The sequence below is a fragment of the Marmota monax genome, unplaced genomic scaffold (genome assembly GCF_021218885.2).
Source record: "Marmota monax isolate L192 unplaced genomic scaffold, Marmota_monax_Labrador192_F-V1.1 WCK01_AAM20220418_F8-fsc00015, whole genome shotgun sequence".
Taxonomy (NCBI): Eukaryota; Metazoa; Chordata; class Mammalia; order Rodentia; family Sciuridae; genus Marmota; species Marmota monax.
In genome coordinates, this window is record NW_026692194.1 from 21488786 (window position 1) to 21509974 (window position 21189).

General features: G+C 52.6%; 1 protein-coding gene across 1 annotated transcript; it reads left to right on the forward strand.

The window, feature by feature from the left end:
* Window positions 1–12524: 12524 nt before the first annotated feature.
* Six2 (SIX homeobox 2) lies at window positions 12525–16419 on the forward strand. The gene is made up of 2 exons (XM_046425909.2): window positions 12525–13116; window positions 15228–16419. The coding sequence occupies exons 1-2, from the start codon at window positions 12557–12559 to the stop codon at window positions 15556–15558; spliced, it is 891 nt and encodes a 296-aa protein (XP_046281865.1). The 5' UTR covers window positions 12525–12556; the 3' UTR covers window positions 15559–16419.
* Window positions 16420–21189: the final 4770 nt, after the last annotated feature.

The following is a 21189-nucleotide window of genomic DNA, read 5'->3' on the forward strand; positions in this document are numbered from 1 at the left end:
TGTGGTAAAGGTGATCGACTTCAACTCAACAGTGGTGTAGGATAGAGGTTATATGCCCAGACTCTGCAGGCAGACCCTGGTTCAACTCCCTTTTTACCACAATGCTAATTTAACCTCCCTCAAATACAAGTACCCATTCTACAACCTGCAAGATGGACCTAATAATAGCATCCACCTTATAGAGTTGTCAATGAAATCCAGCTATGCACTCAATTAAAGGTAGTTATTGCTTATAATTTAACAAAAGAATACTGTCTTTTTTTTTTTTGGTACTAGGGTTTGAACCCAGAATCACTTTACCACTGAGCCACATCCCTACCCCTTTTTATTTTTTATTTTGAGACAGGCTCTCACTAAGTTGATGAAGCTGACCTCGAATTTGCAATCCTCCTGTCTCGGCTTCCTGAGTCCTGGGATTATAAATGTGCACCACCACGCCCAGCACAAAAAATGTTTTGCACTTAGGAGGAGGACAAGGCATCATACTGAACCATTTCAATGTTCATTGAGGATGCACCAGGTCCAAGAAGAAGAAATTATTTAATTCAGTAAATTATGAGTTATAGGAAAGAAAAGTGTTGGTGGTCTGAGGAAATGATAGCATTGACTGAAGGACAAGAACTGTTGTGCCCTTGATGAGGGGGAGACCCCTGGTGCAGTGGGATGGGGCAGGCGAGTGCCAAGACTTTCTTCTCCCTTCATGTTCTTGTGCTGTAAAGGGAGAAGAAAGCCCTGTCCTAGACCCACAGGGGTGTGAGAAACCCCCAGCAAACAGGAGCCCCCCCAGTGTCTGGCTGTGTCCCAGGAGCCCTTACCAGTCCACACTGCAGATGCAGGGATTGCTCAGGGTTTGAGGGGTGCAATCCGCGCAGCCCTGAAATTGAATGCCACATTTCGTGTGTGTGAGTGTGTGTGTGTGTGTGTGAGTGTGTGTGTGTGTGTGTGTGTGTATGTACACGTGTGCATTTTCCTGGGGAGACCATTTTTGTTGAGGGCCACAGCGGAGTCGGGATGACGCATGGCATTTTTGCCAGAAGTAGTGGTTGAGAGGTGACGCAGCGAGTTCTCGAGGAGTTCCCCTTGAGTTTCAGTTGAGCTCTCCCGCTGGGATTCCCAGAGAGTTCCCATTGGTTGGGAAAGTGCCGGAGGAGGGATATTTCCTGCTGCTGGTTCCTGGAGGAGCCACATGGCTTTGGGAGAATTCCCGGGGAACGTGTGTGGAGTGTGCTGGTGGAGTTCAGAAATAAAGTTTGTTCCTGCTTCAGTGGCTCGTGATTTGTGCCCAGCCAGACTGCGGCAATTGTCTTCACATTTCCAATGGGGGCTTTGACCCCAAAGAATTGAAAACTATTGCTGTGAAGATTAGCTTCATCCTGTCTGTCACGGGTGCTCAGACTACAAGTGAGCACCACTCCTCTGGGGTGGGATTTCTATATATTTGAACTTTTCCCAAAAATCTCACTCTCTCTCACTTGAGAGCACAAATCCTAGGAGGCCTTCCCAGGTACAACTAAGGTAGGTCAGGAAGATGGTGATGGTTTCTCACCTCAACTCACAAGGCCCTGGATTCAATCCCCAGCACCAAAAAATAATAAATAAATAAAATAAAAATAAATATTTATTGAGCACCTACTATGTGGCACACACTCTTGCAGATGTTGGCGATACAGCCATGAACCGGTTAGGCGAAGTTCCCACTGACATGCAGCTCTTCTTTCAGCAGGGAGGCCATCAACCAGTGATCAGACCAGCGTGATGCTTTCAGACAGCGGCAAGCACTCTGAGGAAGATTATTCAGGGGAGAGAGTAGGGGAGAGCAAAGGCGGAAGTCTGGAGGTGGGAAGGAGCTATGTTTGAAGAACAGGAAAGAAGCCAGGACAGCAGGAGCATAATAAGCGAAGAGTGCCAGGTGCCATGTGAGAGGTGAGCAGGAGTCACATCACACAAGATCATGGTGAGGAACTGTGCTAGGTGCAGTAGGAAACCACCGGAAAATTCCAAATATCAAAGTACCCTGGTAGAGTTTGAAATCACTGGACTGCCATGGAGAGCTGTGGGGGAGAGCAGAAGCAGGGAAGCCATATGCCAGGCACCGAGCCAGGCCCAGGGGACGTACGTGCATGGCAGACAAGACAGACCCTGATCTTTGGGATGCAGAGCTTTGGTTCTTAAATTGGGGATTCTGGGGTTCCCTCCTGTTTTAGTCAGCTTTGTCACTGCTGCGATTGAAAGACCTGACCAGAACAACTGTAGAGGAGGAAAGGTTTATTAGAGGGCTCACAGTGTCAGAGGTCTTAGTCCACAGAAGGCTGGCTCCATTCCTTGGGCTCAAGGTGAGGCAGGAAATCATGGTAGCAGAGGAAATAGCTCACATGGTGATCAGGAAGCAGAGAGAGACTCCATATGCCAGATACAAATGCATACCCCATAGCCGTGCCCCCAGTGAAACACTTCTTCCAGCCACACACCACCTGTCTCCAGTTACCACTCAGTTAATCTCCTGAGGGATTAATTCACTGCTTAGGTTTAGGCTATGACTCGATCATTTCTCCCCCAAACCTTGCATTGTCTCACATGTGAGCTTTTGGGGGACCCCACAGCTAAACCATAACACCTCCCTCATTTGACTCTTGGTCATAGACAAACACCAGGCTGAGGTTACTGATCTCTGTGCTGATAAATGGGGAAAAGCATAGTTTCCTTCTGCTGTCCCCAGCTGCTCCCTACCTCAGAGACCCACCTCCACACTCTATGTCTATTCAGACCTCTGCCTCTCTCACTATCCCCTTCCCTAATTCTTCCCTAATTAGTCCAAAGCCTGGTCAAGACCACTTCTTCATCTTGCCCATCAGTTAGTGTTCCTCCAACCCTGGGCCCCAGTCTCCGTGATAAGTGGATTTGGCAGAGGGGCAGGTCTTGTTTTCTTCTGCATCACGAGAATAGTTTTGTGATCTTCTCCCCCAACAGCACTCTACACAGAATTGGACATAGATTAAAAAGCACTTTCTTTGGTGCATGTTGGGGGGTATTGAACCCAGGGCCTCACACAAGCCAGGAAAATGCTCTACCACTGAGCTACATCTCTAGACCTAAATGTGTGCTTTGCTATATTTTATTTTATGTATTTATTTTTTTATGGTGCTGGGGATCAAGCCCAGGGTCTTAAAAGCACTTTAAATGCTCCTTAGATTTACATATTTGGGGAAAAGACATTTGTTTATTTCATTGACTGGAACAGAATGAGATTAGATTAAATTAAATGGCTGGTGAACATTGTCAGTATTTATGTGGGTAACATATGACCTTCTAGGAACTTCTCAGATTAAATGCGGGTTAGAAAAAAGCTAATACAATCTACAGATTCCTTATGAATGGCCACAGCCCCAGCCACGTGCCACAGTAGCCACAAAGATTATAATGTATTGAGCGTACAAATTTTTCCAATTAAGAATGCTTGCTATTCAGAAGGGGGAAAGCTCAGTAACTGAATTTATTTACATTTTCTATTTTCAACTTTCTACCCCTGTTACTACTTAAGTATCCCTCTCCCAAAAGCCATGACTGTAAATAATGACTAAAGTTCCTTATAAAGGACTGGTTTGGGGGTGATCCAGGGGCATATGGTGCCTTGAAAGTGAACTGGTTCCCATGTGTTCAGAACTGATTTCTGCATGTGTATCCACTATTACTATTAATTATCAGTATAAAGCATGTATGTGCATCTACATATGTGTGGGGACAGGTATTTACCTATATGCATATTATTTATGTAAAATGCAGACACACATGTAGGTGTGCCCCTACATTACCCTTTGAACAAGGACTCTAAAGTCTTTCTAGGGCTACCAAATGTCTCACTTCGTCCTTCTTCCATTGCTATAACAAAATATCTCAAACTAGAATTTTTTTTTTTAAGTTTGTTTGGACTTTTGGTTCTGGAGGCTGCGAAATCTAAGATCACAGCATTGGCATCTCGCTAGCTGCTGGTGAGGATCTCGTTTGTGCTGTTTCATAACATGACTAAAAAGCAGAAGGGCCAGTGAGCTCATGGAGGAGAGACATAGCATGAAGGGCAGCCTTGCTTTGCAAAAAGCCACTAACCTAGTCCTGCAGGAGCAAGAACTCACCCACGCTGGGAGAGGGAAGCCAACCCTCATCCCTCCGTGAACTCATGACCCAAGCACCTCCTGAAGGTCCCACCCCCTCTCAACACTGCCACATTAGAGGCCAGAGTTCAACATGAGTCTGGCTAGGACAAAGCACATCCTAACCATAGACTGTCACATGGCCAAGCTCAAGGACAGTGAGGAAGGACTTAGGCTTCTCCTTCAGAAATGTAAGTAGGTGGTGATGTGTATTCATGACACAGGTGAAAGAGATCATGAACTACATACTGCCCAGGATGGCGGAAGCCTTGAATAAGAAGTGGGCATCTTGGAGAGATCTGATGGACATGCATGCAGACTGGCAACAAAGGGCCTCTTCTGCTATGCTGGAGTCTAAATTTTGCCCTGAGGTTAATAGGTATCATTAGAGGAATTTAAACAGAGTTATCACAATCTTATCCGTGCTCTAAATTGGTGACTCTGGCTGCTTTGTGATGGGTGGATTGGAAAAGGCACCAGCATTGAGGAGCTGGGGAAAATAGGAAAGGAAGAAAATTAATATGTATTTAATGACCCTTATGTACCATGCACTAGAATTGCACATTGGATGGCAGAGTGGAACAGTAAGCCCTACACTCACTTCACACCTCCAAGTCTGGGCTCACTGTGTCTGCAGACTGGGCAGTGGACCATGCAGTCCCGCCCACCCACCTGAACCTCAGTTATTGGAGTAAGAATTACCTGAGATGAGCCTATAAGGTGTTCTCTGGCTCCTTCTCTTCCTTTTCTCCTTATCCCTCTTTTTCTCTCTCCTTCTCTCCACTCTTTCCCTCTCTTGAAAATTTGGAATTGGGCCAGATATTTTGTAATGCCAGAACCAAAAAGATAGATTAAAGGCAAGAGAAGGATCAAGAGGAATAGAAACAGAGAGGGCTGTTCCATAGAGGAAGAAGAACACAGACTTTCAGAGAGAAGCAGAGAAGGAGGCCATTCTACCACCTGGAGGCTGCCTCCATCCACTCTGAACTGTTCTCTGGGTTCTTGTTCTATTTCTCTTTAGAGGTGGTGGTCCCTGTTCTCGAATCCATGTTCTACCCCTGAGTCCTTATAATAAATTTATTTTTTTTGTTTGAATTTCTGTGACTTGTGCTTCAATGCACCTTATCTAAGACACTATTTCTCTGGGTGCCACAGGCTCCCCACAGGTGTAATGGATATCAACTCAGCAGAGCCAAGAGTGTGGCCAGACTTCACCAGCTGTGGGGTTGAGAATGCAGCTGTACTGCTGGCCTGGTCACAGTGGCTCCTACCAAGCAGGGGCAAATGGGGACCTAAGGCCACAAACCTCAGGGAATCTCAAGGCTTCAGGAACATAAGTAGGTGGTGATGATGAAGCTGTTAATCATGCCCAGCTCTTCGAGGTATTTGAAATTATGTGAAATGCACAACAGCTGATCTGATAACTGAGATAGCTACCAAGCGACTAATGGGTGAGTAGTGTGTACTGTGCAGAGTGGATATGCTGGACAAAGAGATGGTTCATATCCCAGGAGGATTGGAGCAGGACCACTCCAGATTATATCATGATACTCTGAATTGCACACAATTTAAAAACAATAATTATTTCTGGAATTTTCTGTTTAATGTTTTCAGACTTCAGTTGGCCATGGGTCACTGAAACTGAAACCATGGTTAAGGGGAGACTGTATAACACTAGGTATATGCAAACCTAAACTCCCTATCAAAATCACAGCCCTATCGACAGTAGCCTCATTATTTGACACCTACTACGAACCAGATGTTTCATGAGGATCAAAGCAACTGAATTCCATTCAAAACCAACTGTTGAGTGCTTACTATGCACTGGGCTCTTGTTCTCATTTTACAAATGAGCAAAATAAACTAGCACCATTAAGTAACTTACTAAAGTGGTGGGTCTGGTCAAGGACCCAGCCTGTCTGATGCCAAGGCCCAAGTCCTTATTTCCTTCTCCATGAGTGAGCATATGCTAGCAGGGCAACTATAGTATAATGATAGTAATTGCAAGAGGACCAATCCTATCTGTCACCACAAGCTAGAATGGCCAGGTGTTACCAGAAGGCCTCTATTTGAGACTGGCTTTGACTATGTCCTTCTGCAGCAGCTTTATGCACAGGTTTCCCTGCGCTATCTGCCCTCCTTGGCAGGACTGTATCTTGTTTCTACCGACTTCATTCAAAAGTTCTTTCAGCACTGCATGTAAATTAATTAGCACGTCTTCTATAAGAAAAGGCCCCTGGATTTTAGCCTTATTTCACAAAATATTGGACTGCCAAGTTGAGAAGAATGTTGGCTTTTTCCAGGTCCCATTTCAAAATGCAGAACTTTGTGGAAATCCTGTGTGGGCTGCTTCCAATAGCCAGATGGGAGTGGTCTTTTGCCCAGTCATTACCCGAATCAAGAGAGCCAAGAACAGTCACCAGCCAAGGGAAAGGGTGTCACTGATGAGTGGGTCTGACATATTGTAATTAATGGTAATAAAAATAGATACCACATGAGAGAGAGATGCCAAGCAGGAATTCCTACTCCCAGATAGAGTTTCTCACAGGTAATGGAAAGAAGTGGGGAAAAGAAGTCCTTTCTTACAGGAAACCTGATCTATTCGTTACTTGCAGAGGATTTTTGTAAAGTGACTAAGGAAATGCAACTAAAGACAGCAAGAAAAATCAGAATAACTCTTCTTAGAAAACTTTCTTTCCTGCAACCCATGGGAATCTGGTAATGCTACAGGTAGATCTGGAATTCTGAAGAACAGCAAGTTCAGCCTATAGCTTCATGGGTCTCCGAGGAGACTTCAGCACCCAATACCTCTGGTGAAAGGAAAACATGCAGCTCCGTGAGACTTCCCCTATAAGGAAGAGAATGGATGGAGGTTGAGGCAAAGAGCCAGAGGAAAGAGGAGGAAGAGGGCTATCCTCCTATTGGCCTGGTCACTTCCCAGCTGTTGCTGTCAGTCAAGCCCCGCTGGTCATTCAGGCATCCATTCAAACATTTCCTTGGCGTTCAGAAGCTCCAGAAGGAACATTCTATGGAGCAAAGGCCATGTCTGTCTCCCAAGAATCTTGCGATCAGACCCTGTCTGGCAGCCTATTGCACCTCAGGACCGTGCGAGTGTCTGTAGAGCTCCTCAGGGGCTCCTTGCATTTCTCGTGCTTTCTCCGCCAGCGCACAGCGGGGAATCGGTGCTGCGGGTACTGAGGAGGGAGCCTGGAGGCCCCCCCAGCTCCCTCTTCCTCTTTGGCTAGAGGCCTGGGGGAAACTGACACGCCGACCCGCAGACCCGCCGACCCGAACGCGGGGACCTGCCGCGCGGGGGCGCCCGTGCGCAGAACCGGCCGCAGACTGGACAGGGACGCACAGCGCTTCTACTGTCCCGCGGAAAAACTACCCCGCGGCGGACTTTACCGCTTCCCGGACCAAAAGCTGCGAGCCCGGCCCGCTCACCGGATGCCTGGCCCGCCGCGCCGGCGCCCCCACCCCTGGACGAAAGGGCCTGGAAGGGAACCCGGCGCGATAAGAAGGCACACCAGGTCTGAGCGGTGACGGCAGGCTGGAACCAAAGGGCGATCTGGACCAGTGGCCACCTCGGGTCTGGGCACCCGCCTCAAATACCACCTGGGCCTGGCAACGCCCAAACCAATTCGCCGCCTTGCCGGCCTTCAAACGGGCCCCAGGTCTCAGTGCGCGCTCTTTTCGTTTGAGCAAGATCCCTTGAGAGGCCGTGGCCTCCAAACCGTTTTCTTTTGAGGGGCCTCCAGGTCGTAAGCTAATGGCTCGGAGGGTAGAGGAGCGCGGGGACCCACGGGTTGGTGCTGTTCTGGCTCTCAGGGCCTGTGACCAAGGCGACCACGTGCGGCATAGGCGACGCCAGGAGTGAGGTCACCGTAGCCCAGGGTCCTGCAACCTTGCACTTGTTGGGGGCCGCAGGGGCTGCACGGAGTATTCGCGTGAGCAGAAGTTCCGCTCCGTTACTTGCCCCTAGCGTTGGACAATGCGGAAACGCCTGGACTGTTGGGCTTTGCAAACACCCAGCTGTGCCCTCCCTCACGCGACAGACCGACAGACCCGGCGGATTTGAGGCGCAGGTGGGGACTCGGCGGGAACCCAGGCGTCTACCGTCAGGGCGCAACTGACCTGGCCCGCTTTCAACGAAACACGTCGCCAGGCCTCGGGAAGGGCCCAGGTCTGGGCGAGCGTGCGATGGGGAGAGAAGGCACCGAGGCTGCCCGGCACCGCGCCCGGAGCTGCGGAACCACCAAGAGCCCCGACCTGATCCTGGTGGTCCAGACCCTCAGAACCCAGCGTTGGGCAATGCAGAAACCGTGCTGCGTGCGGAGCGGCGTGGAAGGCCTGAGGCGGGCGATGCCAGGGCAGGACTCTGCCTGGGATTTCTATAGCGATTATAGGCTGGAAAAATAAAAACCATTCAGGCACACAGCTCTGGTTTTCTGGTTTGGCACCGACCGCTCCTTTCTCTTCTTCCCTCAGTCACAAACAGGGATTCGTGCTGGTAAGGGTGGCCTTCCCATCCTCTGGCATTGGAAATAACCTTCCAGTCCTTCCCCCTAGATCACCCCGTTCCTTCTGAAATGGCCCCAACCCAAAGCAAAGGAAGCCCTTCGGAGCACTGCATGGCTGCTTTCTCCCTTAAGTTAAAAGTCCCATGATGGGCCAAATATGTCAGTCCTTAGCTGATCAATGACGGTCATTAATGGCCTTTGGGCTCTGTCCTACAAACTTCTGACCAATTTAGACTCAAAGGCCCCAGCCTGTCCCTGACCAAAAGTCTGGGGCAAAGGCATTCCGTCAGCGTGAGATCATGGGGCCCACCCACTACAGCTTTCCAGCAAGTCCTATCCTCCTAGGGGACTTTCAGAACAGCTTGGAGGTGAAAGGAGGCATTTCAATGAAGCCCAGATTTCCATGGGTTTACAAAAGTTTTCTCTTTCCTGGCCTTGGAACTGCTCCTGTTACTGCTCTATGAGCAAAGTAGGCTAGCCATAAGTCTCTTAGGTGTGTACTCTGAGGGGAGAAAGATAGGGATTTTGGACATTTCCATCTGGGGTAGACCCAAAGCACCTGGCACTGCAGGCCTCAGGAGCAGCTGCTCTAAGCAGCTGGAAATGGGAATGAAATTGTCTTGGGGTCAAGCTGGCGTCTACCAAATCCTCACCCAGACACCTACCAAGTGTTTCATCTTGTGACAAACACTGTCAGGGAGGAGGCCAGGCAAGGAAGGACTGAAGAGACCCTAGCTCAGCTACTAAACTTTTTAGGGCAGACATCCAACAGCCCTTGTGGTCAAGAAGTTCGGGCCCAGACCTGCTAGAACTGGTTTCCTACAAACATGAGAGGATAACTAGTGGCATAAGGACACACACCCATACATCAAGTTTTCTGTACTTACTCTGTAATGATTTTTCATATGGCACCCACACTATATTATCCAAGGTGGTAGGTTCCCCATCTGTTCTGTTCTGTCTCCACAGCTGAGTGCTGTGGAGGTTCCTGGCAAGGCTGCTTCTTGGATTTAGGGCATGGAAGTTTTTCTGTATCTTTTTCAGATTCCCTGTCTCTCCCAGTGCTACCCCCACCCCCGAAAAGTCTGCCCTCCCAGAGTCTGAAAAAGATACAGAAAAACTTCCCTCGCTGAACAGTTCTGAGGGAAGTTCAATATTGAAGCTCCAGCTATCCCAGGAGAGGCACATTCGTGGTAAAGTCTGGGACTGAGATTGCAGAGATCACCCACTTTGTCAAGGTTAGTATTATTAAACCTACACCAGCCTAGAATCAGCAGAGATTGAGAGATCACCCAAGCCTCTTCTAATAGTGAGAAAGAATGAAGCAGAGCAAACCAGAAACTGGCCCAAAGTCTTATAGGAGGAAGTAATTGCCTGGACTCATCCACCCACGCCCAACAAGGCACTCTCCTCCAGCCCCAACCTGATCTTGCAGAGATATAAAATGACCATGGCTAGAACTGGGGCCAGCCTGCTACTGGGAGTCTTTCAAATGTGTGCCTGAGAACAGGTCTTGGAAAGAGCAGGTCACCTTTGTTGAATATTAGCAAGGTGGCTCTGAACCTCAGAGCAGTCTGGAGTAAATTTTCTTCAATATTTCCCAAGGTCCTCCTGGCTGACTCTGAAGCAAATCTTGTGTGGCAGCGCATAGGACTCTGGATAGGGTGTCCTGGATGCATCAGATGAAGACTCCAAAGATACCACCTGGATATCTGCAGGAAGCTGTCCTGCCACTGGTCTGGAACTTAATTTGACAGCCCTTTGGCCTCAACACAAGGGGCAAGCACCTAGGAGCAAACTCTTAGGGAGATTCCAGGTGTTCCACTCTCATGATTGCAACACCCCCCAAAGGAACCCCAGCATGCTAGAGCACTATAGAAGGAAATTTTTGAAAATCCTGATGAACACTTAAAGGAATACATATGTGCCTTACCCTTAGACACAAAGCAAAGCAAAAAGTTAGGGCCCTGGACTTCCATGCCAGGACTGCTAGCACAAACCCTCTAAAAGCTTAAAAGGGTGGAAACAAGAAATGTATTCTAGACTCTGATTCCATAGCCCTATACTGAGAGGAGGGCCAGAGATCTGTGCTGGCTGGGGACCCAGCATTGACAATGGCACTGGGAGTTCCGGCCTGCAACAACTGAGAGTGAAGAGGGGAAATGGAAGGGGAAAGGACAAGTCACAGAACTAGTTAAGCCCGGGGCCTTTCAAAACCGTGGAAATGGAAGTAACACCCCCTCACAAACACACCCCAGTTCTCTCATTTCCTCCACGTGCGCCTTTCTGCCAGAGAAAATGCACCATGCCCTGAAAAGAAAAAAAAAAAAAAAAATCCCTCTTTCTAAGGCCCTCATTACCGAGCCCAGCTCGAGGTTCCCAGGCTGAAGCCGCCTGGAAGGAGTGCGAGCCGAGCCTGAGCCGAGTCCAAGCGTAGAGGCAGGACGGTGGAGGTCCCTCCACTCTCTCCTCCCTACCACCCAACCGGGAAGAGCTGGAGCCCCTGCCTTCAGCTCCCCGTAGGTAGTCTGTAGGTGTACGTCGTTCCTCGGCTCTTCGTCGCCGCTCCCGCCGGAATCAACTTCCGTATAAGCCACACGGAACTGCCTGAGGTTTTTCGGGCCCTGGGACCCGTGGGGTTAAGTCTGAGTCCCCGCCCGACGAGGAGCAGAGCGCGATGAGTAGGGCGGTACCGGCTGAGGGGCAGCCGGCCGGGCTAGGAGAGGGAGGAAAGGCGGGATCCTCCGGGAAGTTGATTCTCAGGCGTCCGCCTGCAGCTACTGCCAAGTCCCCCACTTCTCTCCCCTGTTCCCTCCCCCTTTCCCTCGAGGACAGCTCGGGTCCGGAGTTTCTAGCATGGGGGTGGGGCGTTTTCAGTAAGAAAAGCCAAGTTTTTGAGCGGCGCCTGGGCACGTCCAAACTCTCCATCCCAATAGTCCGCTCCTGGATAGTATCTGCCTGCGAACGGCCACCCTGGCAGGGATGCGGTGACCCAGGTGGGACCCGGGCAACTAGCAGGGCCTGGGTGAGGCTGCAGCGCCGCCCCTTGCAAAAAGCTGCCCCAAATTCCTTCCCCCTGGAAGCTCCTTCTACCCTTCTCCCTCCCCTTCCTGCCAGGAACCCCCTTAAACGGTCCTCCGCCTTTCCTTCTCTCCTCTTCCCTCCCCACCTCCCCTTTTCTTCTTGCGTCCAGTCTCCCCCAATCCTCCCGCGTCCTCCTCCTCCTCCTTGTTCTTTGGGCGTCCGCCCCGTCAATCACCGCCGCCGCCGGCCCCTGCCAGCTCCTCTCCGCCTCCCAAGCCCTTGGAGCGCCTCCGGCTCCTGTCTCGGGCCGCCCTCAGCTTTTCGCGGAGCCTGGCGATCTGTCAGCGGAGCCGGCCGGGGGGAGCCGCCCGGCCCGCCGGGGCTCGGGTTACCAGTGACTGACAGCGTCTCCATGGCGAATAATTTGACTCGACTATTGTCTGGCGCGGGCAGGCCCCGGGTCAGATAACCGGACCAATCAGGGCGCGGGCCGCCGCGCCTCATGCCCGCTTAGAATAATATTATTAAAAAAGCTGCGAGCGAGCTAGACGGGAGGGAGAGCGAGCGAGAAGCGAACTAGGGAGCGGCGGGCGGGCGCAGAGCATGCGGAGCGGCGCCCCAGGCGGCCCCCGGACTTGGGCGAAGGCGCGGGCTGGGCACGCAGGCGGCGGGGGCGCGGAGCTGCGCGGGACCCGCGGCCGGCACGAGGACGTGCTGCAGTGACTCAGGACTCGCCCGGAGCCAGCGCCGGACCAGGGGGCCCGCCCCTCCCGCCTCTCGGCCCGGACGGCTGGCGGGGAGGCGCCCATGCGGGACTGCGCGGCGCGGTGAGGGCGCGCGCGGGCGGGCGGGGGCGCAGCCGGCACCATGTCCATGCTGCCCACCTTTGGCTTCACGCAGGAGCAAGTGGCGTGCGTGTGCGAGGTGCTGCAGCAGGGAGGCAACATTGAGCGGCTGGGCCGCTTCCTGTGGTCGCTGCCCGCCTGCGAGCACCTCCACAAGAATGAAAGCGTGCTCAAGGCCAAGGCCGTGGTGGCCTTCCACCGCGGCAACTTCCGCGAGCTCTACAAGATCCTGGAGAGCCACCAGTTCTCGCCACACAACCACGCCAAGCTGCAGCAGCTATGGCTCAAGGCCCACTACATCGAGGCGGAGAAGCTGCGTGGCCGGCCCTTGGGCGCTGTGGGCAAATATCGCGTGCGACGCAAGTTCCCGCTGCCGCGCTCCATCTGGGACGGCGAGGAGACCAGCTACTGCTTCAAGGAAAAGAGTCGCAGCGTGTTGCGAGAGTGGTACGCTCACAACCCCTACCCGTCACCCCGGGAGAAGCGCGAGCTGGCGGAGGCCACAGGCCTCACCACCACGCAGGTCAGCAACTGGTTCAAGAACCGGCGGCAGCGCGACCGGGCCGCCGAGGCCAAGGAAAGGTACGAGTAAGTAGAGCTTCGGCGCCGGCTTTCCCGGGCCCGAGGGAGTGGGTCGCAGGGGCGTCTGCCCAACCCCAAGCGAGGCCTAAACTGGACCCTTCAGTCCCAGCAACGGCCAGCTGCAGACTAGCCTGACCTAGAGGGCGCACAGGTCTTTTCGGAGACCCGGCGGGCAGGGATTTGTCTAAAGCGGGCAAAGCCCAATGCGGGAAGTTGTCAACTAACTCCCTGGTCGTTTATGGACAAAAGTGAAGAAGCAGCGAGCTTCAAGGAGAGGGCAGAACTGTGGGCCTGAACCCGCACAAAGTAGGCTCAGCAGGCAGGCCCTGGTCTTACCTGGAAAGGCCAAGGACTCTGTGTGGGCCCAGGTAGAAGCGGGAGGCGATTCCTGACTGGTTCTGTGCTTCCCCGCACTTCCCCTCAGCCTTACTCACCTCCAAACCTAAGTGTGACTAGGGGTCAGGACTGGGATTTCCGTAGTATGGACTGAAGGAAGAAGCGCCTGGGCAAGAATTTTCCTTGTCTGAATGTGGGAGTTGAGAGCCAGTCTCTTATGCTGCATGCAGAGGACTGAGGTGAGGCTCCAGAGAGCAAGTACCAGCTCTAAGAGAGAAGAGGAGAAACGCATGACCCCTTTGCTGCTTAACTGGACCCAGCAGCCCTTCCCTGGACTGCCAGGCCCTTGACCCTTTTCCTCAGATTCTACTACCCTCTTTAGGGGGTAGGTCGGTATGTCACCAGTGAGCTAAGAGCCTCACAAGGCCTGAGAGTTGTATGTTGTCAGGGAAACCAGGACTTTCTGAAATAGTCTAGGGGTTGACCAGCAGGCCCTTGTTACTGCCTGCTTTGTAGCCCCTCAGAACTCCAAATCTGGAGAAGGGGTGGGAGAGAAAGTAATTATGGGAACAGAATCCAACCTGAAAGTAACAAATAGGACACCTGAGGTTGGTGGTATGGGGTGTGTTTAGCCCAGAGTTTGAATGATTAGGGTCAGAATTGGAGTGCTGAAGAGTAGAAATGGAGGGAACGCTGCAGGCTGAACTTTGGTATCTGGATATCTGAACTTTGGTATCTTGAGGTTGGGGTATCCACAGTGGTCAGGTTCCCCGCAGCCTGTCTGTGGATTCGTCTCCTAAGATATCAGGAACAGAAGCCCCCAGCGAAAAAGAGACTCTACCCAGTATTTCAAATATCCAAGTCTGAGCAGGGACTGTCAGCAGAGGCAGGGCAAGAGGTGAGTTCTCTTTGCTGGGTCCCCCTACATCCAGACTGGTCTAAGTCCAGACTCCTTAAGAACTGCCTTCCCTGGCCCAAGCCCCTGGTGAGAGCTGGAGTTTCAGGTTATGATGGAAAAGTCTAGGTCAAGACTACCAAGTCCTCCCTTCTGTTTTCTCCCAGGGGCTACCCTCCATGCCCCAGCTTCCAGTTCCCTGGCCAAAGTTTCCACTATGCCCACCAGGGAAAGGGAACCCTCTGTTCTTGGAGCCTTGATCCTAGGCTTAGCAAGGGCAGCCCTCACAGGATGTGCCCAGGTTGGAGAAATAGGACCCTCGGGGTCAGGACCCCGTGCCCAAAAGTTTCTCTCATGCAGACAAAAGCAGAGAGAAATGAAAGGCTATGAGATACTCACTTTCAAATTGGTCACCCAGCCTGGGATCTAGGGTACCTCATCCTCCTGGCCCCACTTCTATTTAGTAAACCTACCTGGAGATTCCTAGAGCAATCTGAAAATCGAGGTATCCTTGTTTTGTTTTGTTTTGTTTTTCCTGCCCACCCTCCAACTCCAGGGTCGCCTTCTCTTGGAAGAAGGGAGGGGGGCAGATAGAGTAGGAAAGATAGTCATGAGACTGAGCGCATGGGAGGCGGGGGAAAGAGAGAGGGAGATGATATAGGAGAGAGGGACAAGCGAAATCGGGTGTTGAAAGATTGTGAAAACGGGCATAAATGAAAAGCCAAGGCCAGGCCGAGAAAACCATAGAAACCGAAAACACCCGCAAGCAGGGCGCCGGCGCTCTGTCTCCGCAGACCGGTGGCAAACTGGCTCAGGGTAAGACTGCGCTAAAAGGCCTCATTTCCCCGCTGACCCGGCTGCTTTGCTCCTGCACTTGCAGGGAGAACAGCGAGAACTCCAATTCCAACAGCCACAACCCACTGGCTTCTTCTCTTAATGGAAGCGGCAAGTCGGTGCTAGGCAGCTCTGAAGACGAGAAGACGCCGTCGGGGACGCCAGACCACTCGTCGTCCAGCCCCGCGCTCCTACTCAGTCCGCCGCCACCACCCGGGCTGCCGTCCCTGCACAGCCTGGGCCACCCTCCGGGACCCAGCGCAGTGCCGGTGCCTGTGCCGGGCGGAGGCGGGGCGGACCCACTGCAGCATCATCACGGCCTCCAGGACTCCATCCTCAACCCCATGTCGGCCAACCTCGTGGACCTGGGCTCCTAGAGCTCTGCTGCCTCTTCGCGTTTGCCTTCCAGGCTTGGCGCTGGGACCCGAGAGAAGGCGGTGCCCGGAGGGCCCCAGCGCCGGCGGCCCCTCCAGGTACTGAAAGACCCGCGCGCAAGGCCGGCAGAACCGCCGGCAGGGACAAAGCGGATGGCACTCTGGGTCCTTATTTGGAATTTATTTTCAACAAGCCGCTTTTGAGATCCTTTGGAGGCCGGGGACCAGGTCTTGAACCAGGGAAGGGAATAAATTATATACACCATTCTCATTCTTTCTCTCCGTCTTTTCTTTCTTCTCTCCTCTTGCCTGCACCCCTTTCCTCCTCTTCCTTTCCTTTTCTTTTCTCCTTTCTCCGTTTTCTGTCCTTTCGCCTCTCCTCTCTCTCCTCTTCTTGCTTTTCCTTGTTTTCTTCTAGATTTCTAGCTCTTTTTTCTTTGTCTCTCCTGATGGTGTCTTGCACTCTGCCTTGGCCCTCTGGGTCTGTACCCTCTCTCTCTTCCGGTCTGGCCATTGATTTCCCTCTCCGCACTTTCCGGGAGTGGGGAGGAGGAAAAGGCCCTTAAAGTCTTGGATCCTAGGTCATCTCCAAAGGCTTTCCGGAGAGGAAACCCAGCTGCAGGTGTCAGCTTTTCGCCTAGTAACTTAAGTGAAAGGCATCCCAGAAGCTCTTTTATTCTCCCCTTGATCTCGCTGTCGCTCTCGCTGTCACTCTTGCTCTCTCCTGCTCTCTCTGCGAGGCTCCTCCACGATGCTCTCTCCTCTTTCCCCGGACTGTGGCCGCAGCACTCCCGGCAGAGCGTGCCTCCCGAGCCGCGGTCTTGCCGTTTCCCTGTTACGCCCTCCTGTGAATGTTCTTCGGAATATATTTCTGCTTTTATTTTATAATAAAATTAGAAATCAAATATATATGAATATATGCCATGAAGCCCGAGGGCCAGGAGTGCAACAGTGTCTGATTTCCCCACAGGGATACTCCGGTGAGTCCCAGAAACCCATGAGTCCCTGAAACCCGGAGGCACCCTCCCAGACAAAGTGTATCACTTGCTAGGTGAAGGGCCTGAAAACTTGAAAGTTCCTCTCCCAAAGCCCTCAATCCCTTTTTTTTTTTTTTTTGTTCCAGAAAATTCCCTGCAGAAGTGGGCAGGGTGCGGGCTCCTTCTCCCCATACCACTGCGCAGAGCACACACACCCCCTCTTTTTCCACCTGGGAAGGGGAGGTGGGATGTGCCCGCCGGGTACGTGCATTTAGAAATGCGGAGGCTGGGGAACCAATCAGACCGCGGAAGTATCCTGTCTAGCTGACACCTTGGAGTAGTCTCAGCCCCTGGAACTAGGGGCAATACTCGGGGAGATATGCCAGCCCCCTGCCCCCTCCCGCCTGGCGGCGGGGTGGGGGGCGGCTGCCAAGACCTAGGCTCCAGGTACGCGTGTAGCCTGTAGGACAGCGCGGCAGAGCGAAGGTCTCTGAGCTCACGTACACGCACCCACCCAATGCTTCAGTCGGTTTGCTCTGGAGGTGAACAGGGGAGAAAGTCAGAGGCGACCGAGCGGCTGGGCCTGCAGGGCGCGTGTTGTAAATGAAGAGTAAGTGGGCACCTGGGTTCGGAAGGTCAGGCCAAGGGGATGCCTTCTCGCGTCGTGCGTCACAGGTGCTTCTGTGGCTGTGAATTAATCTTCAGCGCTGACTCTCCTCTGTGGTTCTAGCCCCCTTTAACTGGCTGGGCCAAGCCGGTCCCGGCAGATTCGCAGCAGGAAGAACTCTGCGAGAAGGAAGTTGGGGCTTTTGGGTGTTGGTTTTCAGTGGCTATGGGTACTGAAAACCCTTCTCCAAAACCAGGACACCCTAGTCCCTGAACTGGAAGGGATGGAGGGGAAGAGGCATTTATTGAGCTGAGATCCCAGAGCACATGGACCTCTTAGGACTACCTTTCTGGCAAAATCAGCGCTTTTGGGTAAAATCGGGGCAAAATCAGAAGACCTTTTTCCTCGGACTTTCTAAGTTATCAAGAATTCTCTCGCGGACTCAGGCTTCTGAGTGGCCTAACTAGGGAAGCTACTATCTGTGCAGGTCTGGAATTCAAGGAGATAACCTACCAGCTTGGACTGCTCAATGATGCTGGAGTCTCCGCCTTCGTGGGCACCCAGCGCTTGTCCACTTCTACACCCCGAGAGAAATTCCAGCCGGGGTACTTCTCTCTGCCTCTCCTGGAGGCTCTACTCTCAAGAAACAACTCAGGTCCTCTCGGGTACTGTCTGTGCTTGTGGGACCTGGGCGACCTAACTTCCACAGCCTAGAAGGATGAAGGGCCAGCCATTGCCTGAAGGTCCAAAAACCCAATCCATGCCTAAAACCGCTTCTCAAAACGACCTCTCCTCAACCCAAAGGGCCGCTTGCTATGTCAGAGTCCACTCTTTTCCATATTCACTTCTGGAAATGAGACAAACACATATTGTATATGTGTATCACCCCTACCCACTCCCTGTTTTTCAGTCCCACACTCACAGGAAAACAGACTATATTAACGTTCATATAAACATGAACATACACATTTAATATTAATTTGATTCAGGCAGTTATGTTCCATGGCTGTTGGATGGCAACAAAACTTTTCACCCTCTCATCCATAGTGACCACCCAGAGAAATAGACTGTCACACACACTCATACCTGCATGCATCAAAATATAGAACCAAGCACACAGAGACCCTCCTACCATTTGCAGACACAGCGGGTCCTCAAGCACTCTCTCTTGGATATATATGCAAGAGAATGCAGAAATAGACCCCCTCCAGCCTGCGTGTGCTCTCTCACACATGCCGACACACATATTAGGCTTCTTTCCAAGAAGCACGCAAATCCACAACCCACACTGTTGCCCCTGCCAGCAGCCACTTTCTGCCCACCGACCTGTGGGGACCAGGGCCCAGTCTTTCAGAAGGACTTACTGTAAAGGCCTGGATACCTAACTGCTCCGTCCTAGAGAAAGAGATGGTCCCAGCCCAAGGCTGCAGCTGATTAGGGATCCCACCCAAGACACTCTAGCGTCTGCCCAGGTGGGATCCTTGGAGTCTGCCCAGAGTCCTAATGCGCCAGTAGAGGGCGGGGTGCCTGTTCCAAAGGCCGCATAGCAGGGGCAACTTGCTGCAATTTCCCGCTTCTCCTAGTTGGACAGCTGAAGGAGAAAATATTTATTTAAACGGGGTGGGGGAAATTATGCAGAAGTTCTGAAAACCCCAAGTAGCTAGCACCAGTTGCACACCAACCGGAGCACTCCAACTGGGCAGGTCTTGCCTGGAGAATATAGACACTCCTATTGGCATCTAGGAAACTGGAATCTCAAAGTCCTGTTACCCCTCTCCCAACCACTGCCCTCTGCCTGAGGACAGCTCTGAAGCCACAGGTTTTGTCCTGAGCCCAAAGGGATGTAGCCACTAGAAGTGGGGAGCCTCCCTTTCTGCTCCCCTCATCACATGCGCTCCCAAATACCCTTCATTTGTTCCTTACCAGGTCCCATGCTCACAAAGCCCTCAAGGGCGAAACCAAATAAACTAAACACAGGCTCAGGGGCAGCAGGCTGGACTGAAGAAAGGAAATCTCCTTGGGGGCAGAAAAGTTCCGAAATATAGGAGACGGGAGGGGCTCCCAGTCATTGTCCTGCGCACCCTCACCCTGTAACCCTGATGAGGACCTTGGTCAGTACACTGACTTCCCTACTTCTTGCATCTTATGTGGTGGCCCCACTGGGGAGCAGGTAGTAAGGCAAGGATTAAACAGAGCCAGGGAGATCTGGGGAGAGAACATGGCTGCAGGTACTCAGTCCTTGGTTATTGCCAGTACTTGTCGGAAACACAATTCCGGTCTGTAAGAAAAGGAAAGGCCAGCTGAGTGGCAGGATGCAGGAAATTCGGCCCTCACAGCGCCACCTGCTCTATCTCCTGTGGGATGCCTCAGGAACTCTGGAAGAGTTTGTGTTGAGGGACAGGTGAGGAAGAACCGAGGTGGAGTTGGACTCAGACTGGCCCTTTCCCTTTTTCGTGTTTCAGTCTCTGAGCACCCAGAGTTGCCTAGGGGATGCTGGAGGGGGACCACCACACAGTGCCTGCGGATGTACTGAAAGATGTGAGAAGGCATGAGAGACACTGTGTGCCCGCAGCGTGGAAAAAACCGCGCTGCTGTATGTAGGTAGGGTCGTGGGAGCCTTGAGAGAGGGGCTGAGAACACAGGCGTGCGCAAGAGCCGGGGAGTGCCCAGGGTGTCTGCGGGAGCCAGGAAAATCAGTGGACACCAGAGCCCTCCCCCTCTAAGTAGATGCCCTGGGACTGCAGGAGTGCCTGATCCCAACCTGGCGCGAGTTAGTCCTTGTTTCTGGAGCCATTTTTGGCCATGAGCTGAGTCGCTGGGGGTCACAGCCGGAGGCGGGGCGAACCTGGACCGGAAAGACCCGGCATCCTGGTGTCAGGGTCAAGGCCCTCCATGCCTCATCTCAGGAGACGGTTTTCAAAACTCCCAGGCGATGTGTGCGGCGGGATCTCAGAAATGGTTTTTCCGGGGTGGCATTTGGAATCCAGAATGCAGAAGGGCCGCGACTACTATTTGCCTCCTGCGGCCGTCTCGCAATGGAGAATCTCAGTAGCTCGAAAGAAGATCGGCCTCACGAGGCCCAGAAGGTGCCCCTAGTTGCCCCCAAACTCCCTTTCTAGGAGAGATCCACAATCCAGAAAGGCCGGCACAAGGGCTGACATATGGAGGGTTGCGGGCGCTTCTTTAGGACACCTGCAACCTTTATCCCTCTCAAGGCTAACTCAGGAACCATCAAAGGCCCTCTCCAATGCAGAGCGCCAAGATCCTTTATTCCGTGAGTAGTGTGTCCAGGTCCCGGCAGCTGCGCCCGGCTGGGGAAGGATACAGGAGAAGCAGGCCTCTGAGGTCCCGCCGGCACTCGGCAAGACCACGGCGCTCTTCTGCCCAGTGCGATTGGCTTTGGGGCTGTGGTCCTGTGCCTCTGCCCCGGTACTGCTGAGGCTAACGTGACTCCAGGATCTGAAGGCAGGACAGTGGAAGACCCAGGGATGGGTAGCCCTGGTCTCTCCGCCCCTTTAAGCAGACGGTGCGTAGGACAGAGGCTTGGGAGCCAGGACGTTTGGGACGCTCCATGGGCACAACTCTGTAATCCCAAGTAGCTATCGTGGCGCGGAGGACCTATCTCGGCACCGAAGCTCACACCTAAGATTCTGGGGGGCTCCCTGGAAGAACGCTTTCCCCGCTACACTCTGGGAGTTGTAACTGAGCCACCTGAGAGTCTACAAAGAGTGGCGGGTCTATCGCACGGAGAGCGGCAACCGGCGGGAACTTGCGGAGCTGCCCGCCCTCCATTCCCTTCTCCCAAGGTTTTTCCACCGGCCAGGGTCTGTCCGCCCAGTCGGGCCCTCTCACTCCTCAAAAGCTCATTGTTGGCAGAATTAGCCAAGTAACTTTTTTTTTGGGGGGGGGGGGCGTGGAGACTTCTTTGGTCCCCAAACTGGTCATAACTACCATTTCTTGAATGCATGCTATGAGTCGGACACTGCCGCACCTGGTATCTGTTTAATTCTCGCAGCAGCCACACAAAGACGCTAGTATTACTGGTGAGAG